Source organism: Aquarana catesbeiana, linkage group LG01 (genome assembly GCF_042186555.1).
Source record: "Aquarana catesbeiana isolate 2022-GZ linkage group LG01, ASM4218655v1, whole genome shotgun sequence".
Taxonomy (NCBI): Eukaryota; Metazoa; Chordata; class Amphibia; order Anura; family Ranidae; genus Aquarana; species Aquarana catesbeiana.
In genome coordinates, this window is record NC_133324.1 from 697,884,001 (window position 1) to 697,910,562 (window position 26,562).

The 26,562-nt window shown below is 46.9% G+C and overlaps 2 protein-coding genes across 3 annotated transcripts in view; one reads left to right on the forward strand and one right to left on the reverse strand.

Annotated features, from left to right (window-relative positions):
* Nucleotides 1–14,846, reverse strand: part of SCLT1 (sodium channel and clathrin linker 1) — a 238,260-nt gene extending 223,414 nt beyond the window's left edge. The window contains exon 1 of the mRNA XM_073603794.1: nucleotides 14,708–14,846. Within this exon, the coding sequence (XP_073459895.1) occupies nucleotides 14,708–14,811 (104 nt within the window). The 5' untranslated portion in view covers nucleotides 14,812–14,846. The remainder of the gene's footprint in view (nucleotides 1–14,707) is intronic.
* A 237-nt stretch (nucleotides 14,847–15,083) lies between these two features.
* Nucleotides 15,084–26,562, forward strand: part of LOC141111599 (UPF0462 protein C4orf33 homolog) — a 132,160-nt gene continuing 120,681 nt past the window's right edge. Inside the window, exon 1 of one of the 2 annotated variants that reach the window (XM_073603796.1) lies at nucleotides 15,084–15,232. The gene's annotated coding sequence lies outside the window, so the exon portion shown is untranslated. The remainder of the gene's footprint in view (nucleotides 15,233–26,562) is intronic. The other variant, XM_073603795.1, reaches the window with a different exon arrangement.

A 26,562-nucleotide genomic window follows, 5' to 3' on the forward strand; every position in this document is an offset into this window, starting at 1 on the left:
GAAGCGGAATGGGGTGCAAGTAAAGGTGGCTATGAAGGGAACTGGGATACAAGTAAGGGGGCTGTGAAGGGGACTGGGATACAACTAAGGGGGGCTGTGAAGGGGATTGGGATACAAGTAAGGGGGGGCTGTGAAGCGGAATGGGGTGCAAGTAAAGGTGGCTATGAAGGGGACTGAAATACAAGGGGGGCTGTGAAGGGGACTGGGATACAAGTAAGGGGGGCTGTGAAGGGGACTGGGATACAAGGGGGGGCTGTGAAGGGGACTGGGATACAAGTAAGGGGGGCTGTGAAGGGGACTGGAGTGCAAGTAAAGGTGACTGTGAAGGGGACTGGGATACAAGTAAGGAGGGGGCTGTGATAGGGAATGGGGTGCAAGTAAGGAGGGCTGTGAAGGGGTCTGGGATACAAGTAAGGGGGGCAGTGAAGGGGTCTGGGATACAAGTAAGGGGGGCAGTGAAGGGGTCTGGGATACAAGTAAGGGGGGCAGTGAAGGGGTCTGGGATACCAGTAAGGGGGGCAGTGAAGGGGTCTGGGATACCAGTAAGGGGGGCAGTGAAGGGGTCTGGGATACCAGTAAGGGGGGCAGTGAAGGGGTCTGGGATACCAGTAAGGGGGGCAGTGAAGGGGTCTGGGATACCAGTAAGGGGGGCAGTGAAGGGGTCTGGGATACAAGTAAGGGAGGGGGGACTGTAATGTGAAGGGGTGACAGAGGACAATGATGTGAAGGAGAGGGGACTGTGGTGTGGGGTGGGGGTTCAGAACACTGATGTAAAAGGGGGAGCTCTGTGATGTAAGGATGGGGGCTGTGATGTGAAGGGGGACAGAGGACATTAAAGCAAAGGAGGGGCTGTGATGTAAGGGGGGCTGTATTGCAAAAGGGAGTGCTGTGATGTAAAGAGTTTTAAAATGGAGGCACTGCGGTGTAAAGGGGGGACTGTGATGTGATGTAAAGGGGAGGACTGATGACACTGATGTAAAGGTGAAACTTTAATGGAAGTGGGAGAGGCCGTGATATGAAGGATCCGAGTCAAAGCACAAACATGAGATTCGGACCTCTGCTGGATGAATATTTTAATGACTTATACAATACTCCAGTTCTAGCAGGAACCCTTTGGTTCCATGGAACCATGGTTGAGAAACCCTAGTCTAGTTGGCTATTGGAGATCTGTCTATGTAGCAGGTTTACTTAACATAAATAATGCCGCGTACACACGGTCGGACTTTCCGGCATACTTGGTCCGGCGGACCAGAGTGTGCCGGACAATCCGCCCGTGTGTGGGCGGCGGCGGACTTTTCCGGCGGACTTCTTCCCAAAAGCCCGCCGGACCTAGATTTTAAACATGTTTGAAATCTTTCCGTCGGACTCAGTTTCGGGCGGAAAGTCCGCTCGTGTGTGTGCTGGTCCGACGGAAAGCCCGCTCGTGTGTAGGCTGGTCCGACAGACCAAATACGACACGAGGGGATGGTATTGCATCTCGCGCTCGCTGCAATAGGAAAAACAAATCTTCCTATTGCGGCGAGCGCGGGGCATACCAGGCCCTTAGGTCTGGTATGGATTATAAAGGGGAACCCCGCTACGCCGAAAAAACGGCGTGGGGTCCCCCTAAAATCCATACCAGACCCCGATCCGAGCACGCAGCCTGGCCGGTCAGGAAAGGGGGTGGGGACGAGCGAGCGCCCCCTCCCCTCCTGAACCGTACCAGGCCGCATGCCCTCAACATGGGGGGTGGGTGCTTTGGGGGAGGGGGGCGCCCTGCGCCCCCCCCCCCAAAGCACCTTGTCCCCATGTTGATGAGGACAAGGGCCTCTTCCCGACAACCCTGGCCGTTGGTTGTCGGGGTCTGCGGGCGGGGGCTTATCGGAATCTGGGAGCCCCCTTTAATAAGGGGGCCCCCAGATCCCGGCCCCCCACCCTATGTAAATGAGTATGGGGTACATGGTACCCCTACCCATTTACCTAGGAAAAAAGTGTAAGTAATAAAACACACTACACAGGTTTTTAAAATATTTTATTAAACAGCTCCGGGGGGGGGGGATCTTCCTCCGGCTTCGGGGGTCTTCTTCCGGCTTCGGGGGTCCCTCCGCTTCATCTTCTCCCGGCGTCCGGTTGGTTCTTCTCCGCTCTCCGGCCTCTTCTCCCGGTGTCGCAGGTCTTCGGCCGGCCCCTCCGCTCTCTTCATGTAGCTCTATTGCGAGCGGAGGTCCGGACTTCTGGGCTTCTGGGCTTCTGGGCTTCTTGGCTTCTCTTCTCTTCCCCCAGATGTTGACACGACGCTCTCTCCGGCTGGACTGGTCTCTGAGGGCTGCGTTGTGACTTATATAGGCGGAGACCCCGCCCCCATATGATGTCACAGTCCCTGGGCATGCTGGGACTGTGACGTTTTAGGGGGCGTGGTCGACCACGCCCCCTAAAACGTCACAGTCCCAGCATGCCCAGGGACTGTGACATCATATGGGGGCGGGGTCTCCGCCTATATAAGTCACAACGCAGCCCTCAGAGACCAGTCCAGCCGGAGAGAGCGTCGTGTCAACATCTGGGGGAAGAGAAGAGAAGCCAAGAAGCCCAGAAGCCCAGAAGCCCAGAAGTCCGGACCTCCGCTCGCAATAGAGCTACATGAAGAGAGCGGAGGGGCCGGCCGAAGACCTGCGACACCGGGAGAAGAGGCCGGAGAGCGGAGAAGAACCAACCGGACGCCGGGAGAAGATGAAGCGGAGGGACCCCCGAAGCCGGAAGAAGACCCCCGAAGCCGGAGGAAGATCCCCCCCCCCGGAGCTGTTTAATAAAATATTTTAAAAACCTGTGTAGTGTGTTTTATTACTTACACTTTTTTCCTAGGTAAATGGGTAGGGGTACCATGTACCCCATACTCATTTACATAGGGTGGGGGGCCGGGATCTGGGGGCCCCCTTATTAAAGGGGGCTCCCAGATTCCGATAAGCCCCCGCCCGCAGACCCCGACAACCAACGGCCAGGGTTGTCGGGAAGAGGCCCTTGTCCTCATCAACATGGGGACAAGGTGCTTTGGGGGGGGGGGGGCGCAGGGCGCCCCCCTCCCCCAAAGCACCCACCCCCCATGTTGAGGGCATGCGGCCTGGTACGGTTCAGGAGGGGGGGGGGCGCTCGCTCGTCCCCACCCCCTTTCCTGACCGGCCAGGCTGCGTGCTCGGATCGGGGTCTGGTATGGATTTTAGGGGGACCCCACGCCGTTTTTTCGGCGTAGCGGGGTTCCCCTTTATAATCCATACCAGACCTAAGGGCCTGGTATGCCCCGCGACGGGGCTAGCAAGGTGTCAATCTCGCCGATAAAAGCGGCAAGATTGACATCCTTTTCTAGTCCCGTCGCACCTGAGTCACGTTCAAAATGAACGGACTTGTCCGTGTGTGGGCAAGTCCGTTCATTCTGAAAGTCCGCCGGAACTCCGGCGAAAGTCCGTCGGAAAGACGGGCGGACTTAGCCCGCCGGAAAGTCCCGGCGTGTGTGGGCAAGTCCGTCCGTTTTAAAGTCCGGCGCACCTGGCGGACAAAGTCCGTCGGAAAGTGTGCCGGACCAAGTAGGATAGAAAGTCCGCTCGTGTGTACGCGGCATAATACAATTGGAGAGTACTGAGAGTGCCTAATTAGTAAATAGTAAACAAGAGGATCAATTTCCAAAGTAGAGCAGATGCCCTCACACTTGGGTCCATTCACACCAGCAATCACTTTATAACGCAGTGGATGGTGTGCAGTGCGGCCAGCCAGTAATCACCGTTCTTTACGGCAGTGTTAATTTTGACATCAAATTTCGATTCAGTTTTTGTCATATAGTCTTTTTACTAAAACTCCATTTTAGTTTTAATTATATTTTAGTCATCTGAATTGTTTTAGTTATGTTTTATAATAATTAAAAATTGGTGCGCTATTCTGATGCCAAACTTTAACCACTTGCCTACAGGGCATTTTCACCCCCCTTCCTGCCCAGACCAATTTTTAGCTTTTAGTGCTGTCACACTTTGAATGATAATTGCGCAGTCATGCAACACTGTACCCATATGAACATTTTATCATTTCTTCACACAAGTAGAGCTTTCTTTTGGTGGTATTGAATCACTGCTGGGTTTTTATGGTTTACAAAAAAAGAAAAAAAAAGACCAGAAATTTAGAATAATAATAATAAAAAAAAAATTCTTAGTTTCTGCCAATAAATTAGTAAATTTTTCTCCTTCACTTATGGGCGCTGATGAGGTTGCACTTTTGAGCACTGATGAGGAGGCACTGATAGGTGGCATGGATAGGCAGCACTGATGGGCTCTGAAAGGCAGCAGTGACTGGCATCACTAATGGGTACCGATTGGTGGCACTGGGGGGGGGGGGAGGCTTTACTGTAATCAGGGCACTAATGATCAATGCCCCGATTACATGTCCGGATGTTCTCTGCGAGGGTATGCCGCTGATCGTCTCTCCTCGCCACACACTCTGCCAGTGTGAGGTGATGAGAGCCGATCACCAGCACTTCCGTGTGTACATGTGACCGGCTGTGATTGGACACAGCCGATCACATAGTTAAAGTGCCCCGTGATCGGCTCTTTACAGAGATCGGGGTCGGGCCGTGTCCTAGCAACACGGCGCAGTCGTGATCACCGCGCGCCCGTTCTTGGGTGGTCGTATGAAGTGCTCCCAGAACGAGGGCCGCACCGTCCCTCCGTCATTTGACGGTGGGCAGGTGGCAATCGGTTAAAAGGTACTCAATTAAAATGTGAATAATGCAATGCTTTAGCCACACAACAATAATCTTATGCAGAGTATTTTATAACAAACACTCGAGTGCAATTAACTAATAAAAACAAACACCCAGTGAATAAAATAAAATAAAATAATGTATTTTCAAAAATGTGTCCATAAACAAGTCAAAAAAAAAAAAAAAAAAAAAAAACCCTTTAAGGAGGGTTATATAAATGAACAATTCTGTGTTAAATAAATTATTATAATTTGCCAATATTCCTAAAGCGATCCAGGTTCAGACAAATCCCTTCACCACATGCACGCGTCTCTTACCAGAGATTGTGAATCTTAGATGATAGAGATCACACTCGTTTGTTTAAAATCCAAGGAACTCAACGGCCAGGCTAGGGAAGAGGTCTGATTTACTGACAATCAAAGTAGTGACTCTATAGAAGCCAATGCAAAGAGATCCGGTAGCATTTACTCCCAGTATGTGTGGAGAGAAGAGGAGAGCCCCGTAGTGTAATACGTTTATAAAAGCATTTATTAAAAGATCAGTATACAGCTTTGCATCAGCATGAAAAACAAACATGGCAGCGTTTGGCACCAGCCTGCTCGTGCAGAACGACGTCACAAATATGGCTCCGCCCAATGCGTTTCCCCGTAACAGGCTTCAAATGGGAAAGAAGTCTCTATGGACACTACTTTGATTATCAGTGAATCAGACTTCTTCCCCAGCCTGGCTGTTGAGTTCCTTGGATTTTAAACAAGCTAGTGTGATCTGAGATCCACAATCTCTGGTAAGAGGCCCGTGCATGTGGTGAAGGGATTTGTCTGAACATCGCTTCAACTGGATTGCTTTAGGAATATTGGCACATTAGAATCATTTATTCATCACAGAATTGGGTGTTCATTTATAAAACTCTCCTTAAAGGGTTTTTTTTTGGACTTGTTGACATTCTATGCATTAAGATAAAAAAATTTCTGTGTGCAGCAGCCTCCTCAGCTCCACGAATACTTACCTGAGCCCCATCATGATCCAGCGATGTTGCACGAAAACTTTGGCTGTCTGGGATGCTCCCTCCTCATTGGTTGAGACAGCAGCGGGCGCCATTGGCGCCCGCTACTGTCAATCAAAGTCAGTGAGTCAATGAGGAGAGAGAGGGGGCGGGCCGAGCTGCGGCTTCGTATCTACGCTCGAACATGGCGAGAGGGGGGAGCCAGGAGCACTGGCAGGGGACCCAAGAAGAGAAGTATTCAGGCTGCTCTGTGCAAAAACATTAGACAGAGCAGGTAAGAATAACATGTTTGTTATTTAAAAAAAAAAAAAAAAAACAAGAGACTTTAATATCACTTTAACAGACCAAAGGGGGTTAAATAAGAGATGTTCATTGATAAGGTTTTAATACACTTTATAAAAATAATCAAATAAATATCAGAATACTGCATAAAAAATTAATACCAATATCAGTCTCACATAATATCTTATAGGATTATTACATATTACTCAACCCAATGCTATAGGAAATGATGCTGCACGCACAGGCTCTTCTACTCACTACAACTTTTACTGACGCCATCTTTTTAGAGCAATTGGTTTTAAGAAAACATTCTGACACATTTCCCTCTTGATGTGTGTAGTCCTAGGATGGCTACACTGCTAATTAAATCAGAAATAGCTTATGTTATCCCACAGATGTCTTCTCACCAAGGTTTTTAAAGAAACAAATGTAATAGCAGAATAAACCTGACCAGTGATCTCTCTAAGGCCTAGTTCACACCTATGTGGGTTTTTTTTTGTGCGTTTTGCAAAATGCACTGCAGTTCATTTAACAGAGATTCATATGGGACACGTTCACATGTATGCGTTTTTCAAGCACTGCTTTTTTGTAAAGGGTCAGGGACTTTTTCAAACGCTACACGGTGTGTTTTCGGTTCAATAGACTTCAATAGACATGCTGCGGAAATGCATGTAGTCCATTTTTGATGCGTTTAGCATAGTTTAATCTGCCCAACAACTAGGGTTGCACCGATACCACTTTTTTAAGACAAAAAAAAAAAAAAAATGTATCAGTACTTGTACTCAGTGTCATGTGACAACCATCTTGGTACACCCCACACTCACCCGCAACAGGCCTGCAGTCAGAAGGGGGCAGCAGACATCCTGTTACACCCAGCCAGTCTTGAATTTCAGACTTATTTTAGCAGTGAACTGAGCTTTTAAAGGGAAATACAGTATTTTAAAATCCATGAGACTGTTTTGATGTTGAATTTTAAAAGCAACTGTGTTCTGTCAGATTAGCAGGCTTGCCACTGCTTTTCAAATTCAACAACAAAACAGTCTCACGGATATTAAAATACTGTATTTCACTATATGGGCTGTGTATAACAAGATGTCCGCTGCCACCTTCTGACTGCAGGCTTACTGCGTTCTAATATGGGGTGAACCAAGATGCGCGCTGCGGTTTTCTGACGCAACGTCACTTCCGTTTCTGACGGAACACCGGCATATTTGTCTTGGGAAAACATAGCGGTTGCGCCCCTGCCCCGGTGTTCTATCAGATTACCTCCACCCATCAGATTGTTTAACGGAAGTGACGTTCCGACCAAAAATACTTACTGTGCATGTGCTTTGCGTTCCATAGCATGCTATGCATTCCACACACTTCTCCGCTTCACTATCAACAGAGCCCATCAGATTGTTCGACAACAGCGGCAATCTTACTACACCCAGCTATGTCTTGAATTTTAGAGTAATTTTAGCAATAAAGTGAGCGTATATAAAAAATATAGTATATTGACATCTGTGATGCTGTTTGGATGTTATATATTAAAAGCTTAAAGCTTTAGCGCTGAGCAGTGCGGGCTGTACCAACATGGCCTCCGTCACCTTCCTACTGCTGGCGTTACATTTTGTTACAAAAAGTAACATCAAAACAGCATCACAGATGTCAATATACTATATTTATTTATATACGCTCACTTTATTGCTAAAATTACTCTGAAATCCAAGATGTAGCTGGGTGTAGTAAAATGTCCGCTGCCGCTGTTCTACCAGATTACTGCTACCCATCAGATCGTGAAGTTTTTGGAACGCATAGGGAATGCGCAAGTGACGCCTCCAACTCCCTCACGCGACATCTCTTCGTTCCTGGAGGAGTGCTGAAGAGCTGGAGGTATTGGATTAAGCATCGGAGCATTTGCACAAGTACTTGTGCAAATGCTCTCCGTATCGGCACCGATACTAGTATCAGTGCGACCCAAATAACAAAAGCATATCCCTTTTAAAGAAAAAAAAAACAAAACGTGTAAATACGCATGTGTCACAGATATTTTGATTAGGTACAGCATTGCATGATTGCGCAATTTTCAGTTAAAATAACGCAGTGCCAAATCGCAAAAAATGGCCTAGTCATGAAGAGGGGGTATATCTTCCCGGAGGTCAAGTGGTTAAGCTGAGGACACAATCTCCTTGAGATCTACCTCAAACTATGTACTGTAGTGCAAGGGTCTGTCTGATTTTTTAAAATGTTATTTATTGCTGATATTCATTTATTGTTTAGGTTTGTGTTCATATTAGAGCTGCACAATTAATCGTTAAAAGATCGTGATCTCGATTCAACACCCCTGACGATCTGTATTGCAGAGTTTCCTGATTCTTTCATGTAACAAGTATAGAGTATATATAGAGCAGGGATATGCAATTAGCGGACCTCCAGCTGTTGCAAAACTACAAGTCCCATCATGCCTCTGCCTCTGGGTGTCATGTTTGTGGCTGTCATAGTCTTGCTATGCCTCATGGGAATTGCAGTTCTGCAACAGCTGGAGGTCCGCTAATTGCATATCCCTGATATAGAGAGTTCTCTGCTCACTCTGGCAATCTGCCAAGTTTTTAACAGCATTGTAACTCTTCCATCTTAGATCAAAGTGATAAAACTTCTGTGTGTAATTGCAGGAAGTTTACCCACTTAGGCCTCTTTCACACGAACGATCTGTTCAGGTCCGCCTGTCAGTTTTTTAGGTGGACCCGAACGGACGCTCCATAGACATCTATGGAGCGTCGGATGTCAGCGGTGACGTCGGCTGACATCCGACCTGCTCCGATCCGAAAAAGTGTGAGGAAAAACCTACTTTTCCATCCGTCTACAGTCCGTCTTCATCCAATCCCCAATAGGGGAGAGCGGCACTCTGACAGGTCCATCGCTGCACACGGACCTGTCAACTGCCTGCTCAGCAGGGATCGATGGAGCGATCCCCGCTGACCAGAGCGGGCTCCGTACACGGCCACGTCCGTGTGAAAGAGCCCTTAAAGTCTAAACCTTATTCTGACACTTGTTTCTTACAGTTAAAAATCTGATTTTTTTTTGCTAGAAAGTTACTTGGAACCCCCAAACATTATATATCTTTTTTTAGCAGAGACCCTAGAGAATAAAATGGCGATTGTTGCAATATTTTATGTCACACTGTATTTGCACAGCGGTCTTTCAAACGCAATTTTTTGGGAAAAATACACTTCAATGAATAATAATAATGATAAAAAAAAAAAAAAAAAACAGTAAAGTTAGCCCAATTTTTTTGTTTAATGTGAAAGCTGATAGTACGCTGTGAGAATCGTGATCTATCTTCTAAGCAAAAAAATTGTGATTCTCATTTTAGCCAGAATCGTGCAGCTCTAGTTCATATTAAATAGTTTTGGTAAAGATAAAGGAAACTGTACAATCAGATCATATAATGCATGGCCAGCTTTAGGCTGGGTTCACACCTATGCAAATTGGATGCAGGGTTTTTTCGCATAGCAGGAGAATGTGACTGGCTCTCTATGGAGCCGGTTCACATATCTCCGCAGCAAGTCCGGTGCGTTTTGCACTAAAAACGTGTGATTTTTTTGGGTCCGTTTCAGCCCAAAATTCAGGCTGAAATCAGACCTGAAAAAGGTGAACCAGCACGCACCGGACCCCTGGTGTGCGACGGATGCGGCGATGGTGTGAACCCAGCCTAAGTGTTGAGAGTCTGGTTTTAGTGAAAAGTAGTCTATAAGTTGACATCAGCTGTTGTCTAAATTAGACCCCTTTCACACCGAGGGCGTTTTGCAGGCGCCATAGAGTTAAAAATAGCGCCTGCACTCTGCCCTCAAACAGCTGCTCCATTGTGAAAGTCCGAGGGCTTTCACACCGGAGCGGTGCGCTGGCAGGACGTCAGGAAAATTCCTGCCAGCAGCTTCTTTGGAGCGGTGAAGGAGTGGTGTGTTTACAGCTCCTCCACCGCTGCTCCCCATTGAAATCAATGGGGCAGCGCTGGGATACCGCTATTGCGGCGCATTGCGGGTGGTTTTAACCCTTTCTAGCGGGGGATAAAAGCGGCCCGCTAGCGGCCAAAATGCGCCGCAAATCCGACGGTAAAACGCCGCTAAAAAATAGAGGCGTTTTACCGCCGACGCTATAGGCGGCTCGGTGTGAAAGGGGTATTAGAATTACCATGTATCGAAGCAATCTGTCAAATTAGTCAAGCCAGAATTCTAGGACTAAGCATATCAGGAACAATAACTTTGCCACCAACCACTTGCTGTAAGATGCTGTGTTTTCTAAAAAGTTCCATTATGCGGATCATGGTTTCCTATATTTATGACAAGCGGGATGAAGGGCTTTCCTCTGCTCCCACCTGCAGCTGCTCATCAATGTTCTGAGAGTTCTCAGCGGCTTCCTTCAAACACCAGTGCTATATTGGCTAGGAACTTAATACACTCTACCAATGCCTCAGTGACTCTTAAAAGTGGATAACACTATTATTACTACTTCAATGACCCATACTCATAATTAAAGCCCCAGAAGGTTCATAAAGCATTAATACCCTAGGCTTTCATAAATTCCAAGATCAATGCCACGAAAGTTCCCAATAAAATTCCAGTATATACTGTCAAGGTAGGTCATAAAATACCTGTACCAATGATATAATAGAGCAATATATAAATATCAATGCCAAAGTGGTTAAAGGGCACTACGTGGTAGGAAGCCGTTATTGCTGATTCTACCGAAATCTGCAATATGCTTAAAAATAAATAAATAAGTTGCAGCATTTCAATTTTTGAATTCCAATAAACGAGGTGTAGGGCAATGTGGTAGAAATGGCGTACCAGCACCACCCCCACAGTCCTGTCAGATTGAGGCCCAAAGTGTTAATGTGCTATTTATTGTGGGTGGCCTGCAAAAGCCTGCACTTTCGAAATTTCACAACAAAAGTAGAACTATAGGCAAAATGTATTTTTTCATTCTGGATATAGCAAGGGACCCCTGTCAGATATTTTTTTCACCATCTGTGTGCAGAGATTTCCCTTCACTTCCTGTCCCATAGTCAAACAGGAAGTGAAAGGAAATCCCTACAAATTAGGGGACTTGCTTGGGGGCCCCCGGAACTAGTGTCCCCATTGGAAGATTTCCCATCTATTATTTTTTCTGGGGACTATCCAAAATGTTGGATTTTCTTTTGCTTTCACTTTCAATTATAATGGTAAACAGGACAAATAGAGAGGATGAATCTGCTTAACGGAGACACAGACAGCAATAAAAACAGACAGGTGTTCTAATCCCTCTCCACTCTATCCAAAACTGTCTTTAGTTATACACTCACCGGCCACTTTATTAAGTACACCTCTCCAATTGCTTGGTAACACAAATTGCTAATCAGCCAATCACATGGCAGCAACTCAATGCAATTAGGCATCTAGATGTGGTGAAGACAACTTGCTGAAGTTCAAACCGAGCATCAGAATGGGGTAGAAAAGGGATTGAAGTGACTTTGAATGTGGCATGGTTGTTGGTGCCAGATGGGCTGGTCCAAGTATTTCAAAACCTGCTGATCTACTGGGATTTTCACGCACACCGATCTCTAAGGTTTCTAGAGAATGGTCCGATAAAAGAGAAAATATCCAGTGAGTGGCAGTTCTGTGGAGGAAAATGCCTTGTTGATGTCAGAGGTTAGGGGAAAATCGGCAGACTGGTTCGAGATGATTGAAAGGCAAGATTAACTCAAATAAGCACTTGTTACAATCAAGGTATGCAGAATAACATCTCTGAACGCACAACACACCAAACCTTGAAGCAGATGGGCTACAGCAGCAGAAGACCAACTGAGTGCCACTCCTGTCAGCTAAGAACAGGAAACTAATGCTGGCCATACACTATACGAAAAATCGGCCGAAAAATCGTTCGTATGGACACTTCGTTCGTTTTTCGGCAAGTTAGTGGGTACAAATCGATAATCGTTTGTGACGTTTTTGTGGAAAAAAAACGAACGGCATGTTTGGAAAATTTCTGCCGAACGTACGATAAATTGCAAGGTTAATGTGTTTCCCGTCCGAACTGCCTGCACTAGGTATATGTAAAAAAACGAACACAAAATTATTTATTCATGTCCACTGAACAGATTATCGGACATTATATGATGGCACGATCGTTTGCGGTCACGGTCGAATGTTCGTTTTTCGAAAATGGGTTCGGCCGATTTTCTGTATAGTGTATGGCCAGCATTAGGCTACAATTCACACATGCTCATCAAAATTGGACAATTGAAGATTGGAAAAACATTGCCAGGTCTGATGAGTCTCAATTTTTTAGCATAAACAACATGAAAGCATGGATCCATCCTGCCTTGTATCAATGGTTCAGGCTGGTGGTGTAATAGTGTAGGGGATGTTTTCTTGGCACACCTTGGGCCCTTTAGTACCAATTGAGCATTTAAATGCCACCTGTGTATTGTTGCTGACCATGTCCATCCCTTTATGACCACAGTGTACCCACCTTCTGATGGCTACTTCCAGCAGGATAATGTATCATGTCAGAAAGCCCAAATCATCTCACCACTGGTTTATTGAACATGACAATGAGATCACTGTACTCCAATGGCCTCCACAGTCACCAGATCTCAATCCAATAGAACACCTTTGGGATGTGGTGAAACAGGACATTCGCATCCTGGATGTGCAGCTGACAAATATACAGCAACTGTGTGATGTTATCATGTCAATATGGACCAAAATCTCTGAGGAATGTTTCCAACACCTTGTTAAATCAATGCCAGAAAGAATTAAGTGAGTTTTGGAAGGCAAAAGGGGGTCCAACCCAGTACTAGCAAGGTGTACTTAATAAAGTGGCCAGGGAGTGTATATGGAATCTGCACAGTACCATGTCTTGTATACTGGGTGTAAATCTTATGCCGCGTACACACGGTCGGACTTTTCGTCTACAAAAGTCCGACAGCCTGTCCGACAGACTTCCGGCGGACTTTCGGCGGACTTGCAGCAGACTTTCTAACGAACGGACTTGCCTACACACGACCACACAAAAGTCCGACGGATTCGTACGTGATGACGTACACCGGACTAAAATAAGGAAGTTCATAGCCAGTAGCCAATAGCTGCCCTAGCATCGGTTTTTGTCCGTCGGACTAGCACACAGACGAGCGGATTTCGGGGTCCGTCGTAGTTACGACGTAAAGATTTGAAGCATGTTTCAAATCTAAAGTCCGTCGGATTTGAGGCTGAAAAAGTCTGCTGAAAGTCCGGAGAAGCCCACACACGATCGGATTACCAGCCAGCTTTAGTCCGTCGGCGTCCGTTGGACTTTTGTAGATGAAAAGTCCGACCGTGTGTACGCGGCATTAGTATCTGTATATATGGACTCTGCATAGTACAATGTCTTGTATACTGGGTGTAAATCTTAGTATCTGTATATATGGACTCTGCACAGTACCATGTCGTGTATACTGGGTGTAAATCTTAGTATCTGTATATATATATACACTGCACAGTACCATGTCTTGTATACTGGGTGTAAATCTTAGTATCTGTATATATATACACTGCACAGTACCATGTCGTGTATACTGGGTGTAAATCTTAGTATCTGTATATATATACACTGCACAGTACCATGTCTTGTATACTGGGTGTAAATCTTAGTATCTGTATATATGGACTCTGCACAGTACCATGTCGTGTATACTGGGTGTAAATCTTAGTATCTGTATATATATACACTGCACGGTACCATGTCTTGTATACTGGGTGTAAATCTTAGTATCTGTATATATGGACTCTGCACAGTACCATGTCTTGTATACTGGGTGTAAATCTTAGTATCTGTATATATGGACTCTGCACAGTACCATGTCTTGTATACTGGGTGTAAAGCTTAGTATCTGTATATATGGACTCTGCACGGTACCATGTCTTGTATACTGGGTGTAAAGCTTAGTATCTGTATATATGGACTCTGCACGGTACCATGTCTTGTATACTGGGTGTAAAGCTTAGTATGTTTTTATATTCTGTATATATGGACTCTGCACAGTACTATGTCTTGTATACTGGGTGTAAATCTTAGTATCCTGTTTATATTCTGTGTGTATGGACTCTGCACAGTACCATGTCTTGTATACTGGGTGTAAATCTTAGTACTGTGCAGAGTCCATATATATACAGATACTAAGATTTACACCCAGTATACAAGACATAGTACTGTGCAGAGTCCATATATACAGATACTATGTCTTGTATACTGGGTGTAAATCTTAGTATCTGTATATATGGACTCTGCACAGTGCCATGTCTTGTATACTGGGTGTAAATCTTAGTATGTGTTTATATTCGGTGTGTATGGACTCTGCACACTATCCCTTCTCTTGCCCTTTATGCCGGGTATAAATCTCAGTACCTGTTATCATGGAGATGGCACAGTACCATTTCTCTCACCCTTGGCAATCACTAAGGGGCTAATTACTGAAAACGAGATAAACAAACAGCAAAGTATTTCCTCCACACAGCACTATGTATTTCATGGCCCATTCATAATATAAGGAGTGCAGGGTGAGGTGTCACACTGGATAGATCTCAGTCACAAGCCTACAGGTTATATGTGAGAATACAAGGGAGGTATATGACTGTATCTAGCAATGTGTACACAGTCACAAGCCTACACGACGTTATAAATGAACAGAGTAAACGGCATACTACCTATCAGCTGTAATGTCTGTCAACCGGCTCTCTACTGTGTTGTCCCCCGTGTAACCGACAGGAATCTGACACCGGAAGATGAATGCGGCTTCTATGGTAACCATACACTTCCTGCTTCGCAGCAACCAGTAAAAACGGCTCCTTCAAACCCGCCAGTGACTGAAGTCTTCATGTGCCCGCCTCTCTGCCACAAGAGAGCTGTGATTGGCCGGGCGCGGATATTGGTTGTGTACACCTAGGTGGTGAATGTTGAATGTAAGGGTCAGTATTTTATGAGGCGCTTGTTTCCAGCCAGGTCATAGTCTTCTGGCTGTAGTTGTAGGTGCGGCACAGTGCCTGTCAATATTCTCATCTCCCTAAATTGCAATGTTATGTATTGCCTGGTGTGCCGGGGCGGGGAAAGTATGCGGGCGGGAGGAGACATGGAAAGAGATCTTGTGACTAAGTCAGCCGGATGTTACCAGAGAGGCAGAAATACTTTAATGTAGCCGGTACTGACCTGAGCCGGCCTGGGGAAAGAATACAGTGAGTAATCCGTCTTCACATTCTCACCTGCTCAGGCTGCTAAACCCTCTATATACCCTGTTATATATTGTATACTTCTGACTCCTGCACTCAGTATGTTATATACTCCTTCGCCCTGCGCTTTGTGCATTATATACACCTGTGTTCTGTGTAACTCTGGCGCAAGGCACCTTTGCTCACTCCTGACTGGTGCTCGGTGCCTTGTGCATGCCTGACTTTGGCGCTGGGCGCCTTTGCGCACTCCAGACTTTGGCGCTGGGTGCCTTTGCGCACTCCAGACTTTGGCGCTGGGCGCCTTTGCGCACTCCAGACTTTGGCGCTGGGCGCCTTTGCGCACTCCAGACTTTGGCGCTGGGCGCCTTTGCGCACTCCAGACTCTAGCGCTGAGCGCCTTTGCGCATTCCTGACTCTGGCGCCTTTGCGCACTCCTGACTTTGGCGCTGGGCACCTTTGCGCGCTCCTGACTCTGGGCGCCTTTGCGCACTCTGGGGCTGGGCGCCTTTGCGCACTCTGGGGCTGGGCGCCTTTGCGCACTCATGACTCTGGGGCTGGGCGCCTTTGCGCACTCATGACTCTGGTGCTGGGCGCCTTTGCGCACTCATGACTCTGGTGCTGGGCGCCTTTGCGCACTCATGACTCTGGCGCTGGGCGCCTTTGCGCACTCCTGACTTTGGCGCTGGGCGCCTTTGCGCGCTCCTGACTCTGGGCGCCTTTGCGCACTCTGGGGCTGGGCGCCTTTGCGCACTCATGACTCTGGGGCTGGGCGCCTTTGCGCACTCATGACTCTGGGGCTGGGCGCCTTTGCGCGCTCCTGACTTTGGCGCTGGGCGCCTTTGCGCGCTCCTGACTCTGGGCGCCTTTGCGCACTCTGGGGCTGGGCGCCTTTGCGCACTCATGACTCTGGGGCTGGGCGCCTTTGCGCACTCCTGACTTTGGCGCTGGGCGCCTTTGCGCGCTCCTGACTCTGGGCGCCTTTTCTATATACCCTGTTATATATTGTATACTTCTGACTCCTGCACTCAGTGTGTTATATACTCCTTCGCCCTGCGCTTTGTGCATTATATACACCTGTGTTCTGTGTAACTCTGGCGCAAGGCACCTTTGCTCACTCCTGACTGGTGCTCGGTGCCTTGTGCACGCCTGACTTTGGCGCTGGGCGCCTTTGCGCACGCCTGACTTTGGCGCTGGGCGCCTTTGCGCACGCCTGACTTTGGCGCTGGGCGCCTTTGCGCACTCCAGACTTTGGCGCTGGGCGCCTTTGCGCACTCCAGACTTTGGCGCTGGGCGCCTTTGCGCACTCCAGGCTTTGGCGCTGGGCGCCTTTGCGCACTCCAGGCTTTGGCGCTGGGCGCCTTTGCGCACTCCAGGCTATGGCGCTGGGCGCCTTTGCGCACTCCAGGCTTTGGCGCTGGGCGCCTTTGCGCACTCCAGGCTTTGGCGCTGGGCGCCTTTGCGCACTCCAGGCTTTGGCGCTGGGCGCCTTTGCGCACTCCAGACTTTGGCGCTGGGCGCCTTTGCGCACTCCAGACTCTGGCGCTGGGTGCCTTTGCGCATTCCTGACTCTGGCGCCTTTGCGCACTCCTGACTTTGGCGCTGGGCACCTTTGCGCATTCCTGACTCTGGGCGCCTTTGCGCACTCTGGGGCTGGGCGCCTTTGCGCACTCTGGGGCTGGGCGCCTTTGCGCACTCTGGGGCTGGGCGCCTTTGCGCACTCCTGACTTTGGCGCTGGGCGCCTTTGCGCGCTCCTGACTCTGGGCGCCTTTGCGCACTCTGGGGCTGGGCGCCTTTGCGAAATCATGACTCTGGCGCTGGGCGCCTTTGCGCACTCATGACTCTGGCGCTGGGCGCCTTTGCGCACTCATGACTCTGGCGCTGGGCGCCTTTGCGCACTCCTGACTCTGGGCGCCTTTGCGCACTCTGGGGCTGGGCGCCTTTGCGCACTCATGACTCTGGGGCTGGGCGCCTTTGCGCACTCATGACTCTGGGTCTGGGCGCCTTTGCGCACTCATGACTCTGGCGCTGGGCGCCTTTGCGCACTCATGACTCTGGCGCTGGGCGCCTTTGCGCGCTCCTGACTCTGGGCGCCTTTGCGCACTCTGGGGCTGGGCGCCTTTGCGCACTCATGACTCTGGAGCTGGGCGCCTTTGCGCACTCATGACTCTTGGGCTGGGTGCCTTTGCGCACTCATGACTCTGGCGCTGGGTGCCTTTGCGCACTCATGACTCTGGCGCTGGGCGCCTTTGAGCGCTCCTGGCGCTGGGCGCCTTGCGCGCTCCTGACTCTGGTGCTCGGTGCCTTGCGCGCTCCTGACTCTGGTGCTCGGTGCCTTGCGCGCTCCTGACTCTGGTGCTCGGTGCCTTGCGCGCTCCTGACTCTGGTGCTCGGTGCCTTGCGCGCTCCTGACTCTGGTGCTCGGTGCCTTGCGCGCTCCTGACTCTGGTGCTCGGTGCCTTGCGCGCTCCTGACTCTGGTGCTTGGTGCCTTGCGCGCTCCTGACTCTGGTACTCGGTGCCTTGCGCGCTCCTGACTCTGGTGCTCGGTGCCTTGCGCGCTCCTGACTCTGGTGCTCGGTGCCTTGCGCGCTCCTGACTCTGGTGCTCGGTGCCTTGCTCGCTCCTGACTCTGGTGCTCGGTGCCTTGTGCGCGCGCTCCTGACTCTCCACAAAGACGCTGAGTGCAAGAGTCAGGCTCTGGCGCTCGGTACGTTAAAGCGGTGTTCCAGTCTCTGAAGTGAAAATCAAAAGTCAACAGGTACAAAAACTGTAGCTTATGACCAAAACAGCCACTCACCTGTCCCACGATCCCGCAGTGTGCTCACCTCAGTCGTGTTCTCCCTGTGTCCTCCCTCACCGGCATCTGCACTATGGGCATCCAGTTGTGACAGCTTGTGGCTTCACAGCCAGGTGCCCACTACGCGGGCGGCACTGCGCTCTGTGACTGGTCCCAAAGTCATGTCATGGTTTTTTTTTTTTTTTTTTTTTTTTTTTTCATTTTCGGTAGTGGGGGAGGGTTATGGCCTCTGATTCTGTCTATGTTCAGTTGGGGATATTTCCCTTCACTTCCTGTCCCATGGCCAGGGTGGGGGTTCCTCCAGGATGAGGGAGTCTGAGTGTCACCAGGGTTTGCGGAAGTTGGTGTCCTTGTTGAAGACTTTCCCTTCAGTTACTGTTCTGGTGTCCATCCAAAGTTTGGGATTTTCTTTTGCTTTCACTGATGATGGGGAATAGGACAGATGGATCTCCCCGACAGGGGCATGGGCGGTGGTGGATGCCTGGTGGGTGCTCTGGTCACTCTCCAGAGTTGTAATCCCAGAACCTCAAAATGCCATTCTTTTGCACAATTTAGTAGATAATTTTATAACCTAATTACATTGTGTTTGTGACAGCCCCAACCAGGACAGGGGCTTTTGGAGGGGACTTGGGGCAAACCTCCTACCCACTGATTATAGCCCATGGAAGAGAGCAGAGATTGTCTTTTTCTTCTGGTCAGATCATGGTGAGGAGCTCAGTTAGGCATCTGATCCCATGGAGAGAGCAGATCATTTTGTAATGATGGACAACCACGTAATGAATGCTGAGAGCAAGGCTTGGGTTAATTCTCTGAATAAAGACAACAAAGCTTCCCTTCTGGAGTGGATGGAAAGATGTAATATTAATCTTGTACAAGTCGATCACGAGAGGGACTATGGTGGGCCTCCTGCAGACTGGGTTGGAGAGGCTCTTTCATTTGTAACAGAAATATCTATCAACAATATCCCTCAAGAAAGCTATGAAAATCAAGTAATTCCACCTTTTCAGACTGCAGGAACATTGTATGAGTTTGTCTTAGACTGGTGCCAGACAGTCTGAGGTGGAGTGAAATCACTGTTTATGTGATGTGTTTATTGTTAAGGCCTGGTTCACACTAGTGCGATGCAAGACATTGTGATTCACACCACATTGCTGTTCAGATCACATGTGATGCGATATCAGACACACAAACTGTATGGCTGAAATCGCATCACATTTGCACCAAAATGGTGCAGGACCCTTTTTTTGGTCCGCACTTGAATCGGATCGCATGGGTGTTCACACTTATGCGATCCGATTCCTGCACCATTTCACAGTTCGCACTGCGACCTGCTGACCAATCTGAGGGTGTCATTACCTTTACATTAACACCCACAGCGATTCGCAGATGTCAGTGTGAACCACTGCGATGCGAGAACCCGCACGAAGTGCCTGCAAAGCACTTTGGCAGCGGTGCTTTTCGTTTCCGTCGGCGGCGCTAGCGGGTGAAAAGTGACGGTAAAACTAGCGGCGCTTTACCGCTAACGTAGCCCGTTGTCAGTATGAAAGGGGTCTTGCTGTTTAATTAGCTAAAAGTATAACTAAGACCCAGTTCACACTAGTGTGATGCCAGACATTGCATGTGATTCGCATCACATTGCTGTGCAGCTCACATGTGATGTCTGTGAGATGCGATTTCAGCCATATAAAACTGTATGGCTGAAATCGCATTCGCACCAAAATGGTGCAGGACCCTTTTTTCGGCCTGCACTGGAATCTGATTGCATGGGTGTTCACACCCATGCGATCTGATTCCTGCACCATTTCACAGTTTGCACTGAAAAAAGATCTGGGGGTTTCGTTAACTTTACATTGACACCCGCAGCAGTTTGCAGATCTCAGTGTGAACCACTGTGCGATGCGGGAACCCGCACTGGATTCACAGGATTCCCGCATCCCTCTAGTGTTGAGCGGGCCTAAAGGAAAACTTGAGTTTTGGATAGAGGGGAGAGGGATTAGAACATCTGTCAGCTTTTATTGCTGTCTGTGCCCCCATTAGGGAGATTTGCCCTCTTAATTTGACTTGTTTATCATTATCGTTGAAAGTAAAAGAAAATCCCATATTTTGGGCTGTCCCTAAAAAAGTAATAGAGGGGGAATCTTAAAATAGGTGTGAAAATATATACTAAATATATACACTCACGCTAATTGTGTAGCAAACAACAAAAAATTCAAAATGCAGCTGCTATACACAAAGTGCTAATCACTTGAAATACATATAAATATAGCGCTCGCAAACACAATAAGTGAAAATATGTTGACCAAAAAGAAAACAGAGTCCAAATACAATAAGTGAAAATAAAGTCCAGATAAAGTGACTAAAGGCGCTCCAATCCAAAGTGAAGGAAAAGTAAGGCGTTTCAGAAAATTTCAGGTGTGCAACACCCCCTCATGTATCCCCACTCATCAGATCAGAACGACCCCCAGCTTTTCATTCTGGTGGGTCATTTAAAGCTTGGTAAAGAAATCCTGGGATGGCGGATATGGTGATAAGTCCTCAGGTCCAGAATTCCTTTATAGAGTTTCTCAGCCAGAAACAACAGGTACCCAAAAGTAAAAACAAAAGGGAACTGATAGTAAAGTACCATTAAAAAAAGGTTTTATTGAAAAAGGGAGTGGGTACTTACAACAAGTAACATAAAACAAGCCTCTAAATGGAGCTGTGGGTGTAAAAACGCTGTTCCTGTCGTGCGTTCCACTGGACCGGAAGTGACGTCAGTGATATTGGAAATAGCGTCAACGTTTCGCCCTCCCACAGGGTGTCATCAAGGACCTAATTTCCGGCTAGCTGAGCCATCTTAAATAGGGGGTGGAGGAGAAACGCCCCTCCAAGGGACCAATCAAATTTGGCATAGCGGCCATTTTGTTGGTGGGACAAAAGAGTCACTCCCAGGGATAGAGCACAATCCAAAGCATATAATTTTGTTGGTTTGATTAAATCAAACAAATACTTCCAGAGAATCCATAGACATCAATTCAGGCTAGATAGTGGAACAATAATCAAAAAACCTTTTATACAGACTTCAAAACATTAAAAATCGAGAAAAGGAAAATAGGAATAAAAAGTAAAAATAAATGAAAATGAAAAAATAGAAAAATATGAACAATAAAAATAAAATAAAAAAATATATAAAATAAAAATGAAAGTAAATATAAATGAAAAAGAAAAAAATAATTTATACAAATGTCGAAAAAAGGAAGATAGAAAAAAATGGAAAGTCAATGACACAATAAAATGAATGTCAGAATAAAAAATATGCAAACTCTTCTAAAAATTGGACAGGAAGCAATTTAGATCCAATTCAATATTTAGCCCCAGGGGGCTCATTGTTTTGAGACAATGGATCCACTGGGTCTCATTACGAGATATAGCTCGCTTGAGATTACCACCTCTCCAGTGTCCCTCAATTCTATCTTTACCACAGAAGGTATGGCCACTAGGGTCCCGTCTGAAATGGTTGGACAAGCTGTGATGTTTGAATCCCTTTTTGATCCTATTAACATGTTCCCTTAGTCCGACTCCCAAAACTCTGGTGGTCCTTCCCACGTACTGTAGCCCACATGAGCAGGACAAAAGGTACGTGACGTGGGTGGTACCACACGTAATGAACTTGTTAATTTTAAAGGACTCGCCAGAGGACCGGGCTGTAAATTCAGTGGTTTTCCCCACCCTATGTTTGGATGTTCTGCACATTAAACATCTCCCACAGCTGAAAAAACCAACCTGATCCAAGAAAGTACATATCTTTTTCGGAAGATCAAAACATTAGATGCCAATTTCAACCGTAAGGTAGGGGGTTTGGTGTAAATGAACTGAGGTCTGCTGGGTAGAATTTTAGATAGATCATTGTCTTTTAACAAAAGATGCCAATATTTAGAAATGATTTTTTCCACCTGTCTATGTTGGCAGGTATAGCCAGTCATAAAAGCGATACTGAAATCCCTCTCAGTGACCGCCTTTTTCTTGAACAGATTGTCTCGATTCATACTTCTTACTGCTGATAAGGTTTTATTTAACTCACGTGGGGTGTATCCCTTTTCCACAAATCTGTCAAACAAAACTTTGGCCTGTGTGTCAAAATCCTCTATACTGGCACAATTGCGCCTAAATCTCACAAATTGGCTCTTGGGAATAGAACTGAGCCATCAAGGATGATGACAGCTCCCCAAAGGGATGTAGCCATTTCTGTCAACCTCCTTAAAATAAGTTTTGGTGGACAGTTGATGGTTGTTTTTAAATACTACTAAGTCTAATGCCCCGTACACACGGTCGGACTTTGTTCGGACATTCCGACAACAAAATCCTAGGATTTTTTCCGACGGATGTTGGCTCAAACTTGTCTTGCATACACATGGTCACACAAAGTTGTCGGAAAATCCGATCGTTCTAAACGCGGTGACGTAAAACACGTACGTCGGGACTATAAACGGGGCAGTGGCCAATAGCTTTCATCTCTTTATTTATTCTGAGCATGCGTGGCACTTTGTCCGTCGGATTTGTGTACACACGATCGGAATTTCCGACAACGGATTTTGTTGTCGGAAAATTTTATCTCTTGCTCTCCAACTTTGTGTGTCGGAAAATCCGATGGAAAATGTCCGATGGAGCCCACACACGGTCGGAATTTCCGACAACACGCTCCGATCGGACATTTTCCATCGGAAAATCCGACCGTGTGTACGGGGCATTAGAAGTTAATACTATGATAGTCAGAAACTGCTGAGAAGGAAATGCCATAATTATTCTTACCAATTTTTAACAAAAACTGTAAAAACGACTCATTTGATCCTGCCCAAATGATGATAATGTCATCGATAATGTCATGAACTGAGGACAGCAATTCCCTATAAATTTTTGATATTAGTCCTTTCCTAGTATCTGCTGAAAGAACTTCTCTCAACAGAAATGATGTTGATACTGTCAAGGGGTGTGTTGTTTGTTGTGCCTGCAACGCGTGACGCAGTTGAAGATATTGATAGAAGCTTCCCAACACAGCTGTTCATGTCTTTAGCACCTCCCCCTCATACAGCTGTACAAAAACCAGATCCCCCTCTCTTTCCAGGGGGTGAAGCCCTGCAGTTCCTGTACCTCTGGGTATCTTTTATTGCACCATATCGGGGTGAAGGGGAGCACACCCGTTATTTTCAGCGCTTTCCGAGTCTCCCCCCATACTCTTTTGAGGAGGATACTCGTAGGTTCTGATCCATTCATGCTTGGTAGATCCATCTCCATATGGGAGGCCGCCTCTAGTGCGGGGTCCGATATGGTCACCAATTTACATATGGGGTCTGCATTTCCTTCCCGCCCCCACCCTACCATCTGCTGTAGCTGTGAGGCCAAAAAATACATTTTGGAATGGGGTACTGCCAGTCCTCCTCTGTCCTTTCCATATTGCAATGTGGCTAAACTGATCCTAGCTGGCTTTTTTTCCATATTAATTCCCTCATTCGTGTATCGATTTGCTTAAACCATTTGTTTGAGACCCACATTGGGGAATTGTGGAAGACATACAGTTGCTGCGGGGCCCATACCATTTTTATTAAATTTACTCGTCCTATTACTGATAGTGGAAGCTTACACCAGCTGAAGGAGAAAAAAAAAAAGGGAAAAAAAAAAATCCTTCCAAACTGTGGGCAGAGAGGGGAACAGGGGACAAAGAAGGAACAGACTCTTCACCTGTCGTCCAATGTTGCAAAACCAGTTTGCAGGAATTAAGCTTTCAAATCTCAACTTCTCTGTAATGTGTATATTGCAATTAGGGCTGTCCCATCAAGCAGCCCCTGCCAGCCTCTCACACTGTTTCTTAAGACTGTTTCATTGCTTGGTGAAGAAATGAAAAATAAGTGCGTCTCCTTTAATGCATCAACATTACATTACCGCCAGCATTTTCCTAATGAACTTGCAACAAGAGTTTGAAAAACTAATCAAGAAAAACAGAGTAAAAGAGGGAAAACGGTTTTCACCTATATCCAGCATTCATAAATTCATAGGTTCATCCTCATTGCTGTTTTATGTTTAGGGTAAATAATAAATGTTGATCTCAAAACCTGCGAGTAGTTCCACACAGCCAGCATGTCAATAGAGAGCTTAATTCAAGTTGCATCTAAAATAAATAAAGTGATCTCCAGTTCTGCTGATTCTACAGTTATTAAGATTGTCCCATAGACCAGCTCCCTATCAGTCTCCCACACTGATTTTGGGAGCTGTCTTTGTGTTTTAAACATAGAATCCTTAGTATAAGCAGTTTCTCCTTTGACACATCAGCATTTCAGTGCAGCCAACATTTATTTAGTAAGCTCAGTCCAGTCTAATGCCGCGTACACACGGTCGGACTTTTCGTCTACAAAAGTCCGACAGCCTGTCCGACAGACTTCCGGCGGACTTTCAGCGGACTTGCAGCAGACTTTCTAACGAACGGACTTGCCTACACACGACCACACAAAAGTCCGACGGATTCGTACGTGATGACGTACACCGGACTAAAATAAGGAAGTTCATAGCCGGTAGCCAATAGCTGCCCTAGCATGGGTTTTTGTCCGTCGGACTAGCATACAGACGAGCGGACTTCGGGGTCCGTCGTACTTACGACGTAAAGATTTGAAGCATGCTTCAAATCTAAAGTCCGTCGGATTTTAGGCTAAAAAAGTCCGTTGAAAGTCCGGAGAAGCCCACACACGATCGGATTACCAGCCAGCTTTAGTCCGTCAGCGTCCGTTGGACTTTTGTAGACGAAAAGTCCGACCGTGTGTACGCGGCATAACAGTTTGAAAGAAAAGTCAGATATGACAGGGGGAGAGAGAGAAGGAAGGGCTTTCACCTGCATCCAGGGTCCCCACGTTCCTCCTCAGAGTCTGGTTCATTGCATCACTGCTTTCCGCCAGACACACGCCGCCACTGCTACTGCTGGAGCTGTTTTTTTCATTAACTGCTGACAAGCAAGGGGGGGCCTCTCACACCGCCCCTGTTATTTCGTCAACAGAGCCTGCACTGGCGCCTGGATCGTACAGTGGATTATCCGGTAAAACTGAGTACATGACAACTTTTCAGCTCAGCCCGGCTGCTTTCGCTCATCACAGACCGGCCTGCATGCAGCATCCCGGATGTTCAGAGCGGAGGGAGAGGGAGCCGCACTCACGTCCTCTCACTTCCACATCCGGTGATGCAGGGTATCTTTAATTTAAGTGATGCCACCTTTACTTTGGATGAGTTAAAAATATTAGAGTTGGGTCTCAAATTTGCCCCGTTAAGGATCTTAATAAGTTTGACATTTTTATTGATTTTCAGAAATTTATAAGGAAAGTTAATATTAAGAAACATTACAGTAGAGTCACACCTCATACAGGATAGGAAGCATCCATCGGATTATAGTCACACCAATTTGAGGAATAATTTGGTTTTTAACCCTAGAAATCCTAATAGCCATTTTTTGGATGTATTTAGATCTCTGGTCCAGCAAGACCTAGAGGGTCTATCCATTAAACCCAGTAGGCGGAAGGCAGACATTGAAAGGGGTATCAGATCCCTAGAAAAAAACAAACAGATTGCCATTAGAAATGCAGACAAGGGGGGCGGGGTCTTGTTATCCTCAATAAATCTAACTATTTAGCAAAACTTAACAGACTGATCCATGATGTGATGCTGAAACGTATGAAAAATTGGGGGGTAATCCCACCAATAAGTTCAAACCTAAGCTGAGACGTCTGGTTAAAAGTGCCCAGGATGAAGGCATTGTCACTAAAAAAGAGGCTAGATACCTGGTACCCTATGCCCCGAGGGTGCCAGTTATTTACCAACTACCCAAAATTCACAAAAATCCGGCCAAACAACCGGGTAGACCTATTGTGAGTGGGGTAGACTCTGCCAGAATTGGTGAATATCTGGACCATTTCCTCCAGCCGCTGGCACAGAGTTGTCCAGCCTATCTCAAGGACAGTAAGAACCTTATGGAACTATTACAGCATGTAAAGGTGGATGAGGGCCATATACTGGCCAGCATTGATGTTAATTCTTTGTACACCAACATCCAGCAAAAACATGCTGTTGAAGCTGTAGTGAGGGCTTTGCACAATATGAAAATCAAACAAAAGGATTTTCTTGTTCTTGCCCTGGATTTGGCTATGATTCACAATTTTTTCTGGCACGACAAACTACTTCAGGCAGAAAAAAGGGGTAGCCATGGGGGCTAACTTGTTCATAAGTCACTGGGAAAAAGATGCCATTTTTGGAGCCAATATACCTCAGCTCAAGTTCTTTAAGCGTTATATCGATGACATTATCATCATTTGGGCAGGATCAAATGAGTCGTTTTTACAGTTTTTGTCAAAAATTGGTGAGAATAATTATGGAATTTCCTTCTCAGCAGTTTCTGGCTATCATAGTATTAACTTCTTAGACTTAGTAGTCTTTAAAAACAACCATCAACTGTCCACCAAAACTTATTTTAAGGAGGTTGACAGAAATGGCTACATCCCTTTGGGGAGCTGTCATCATCCTCGATGGC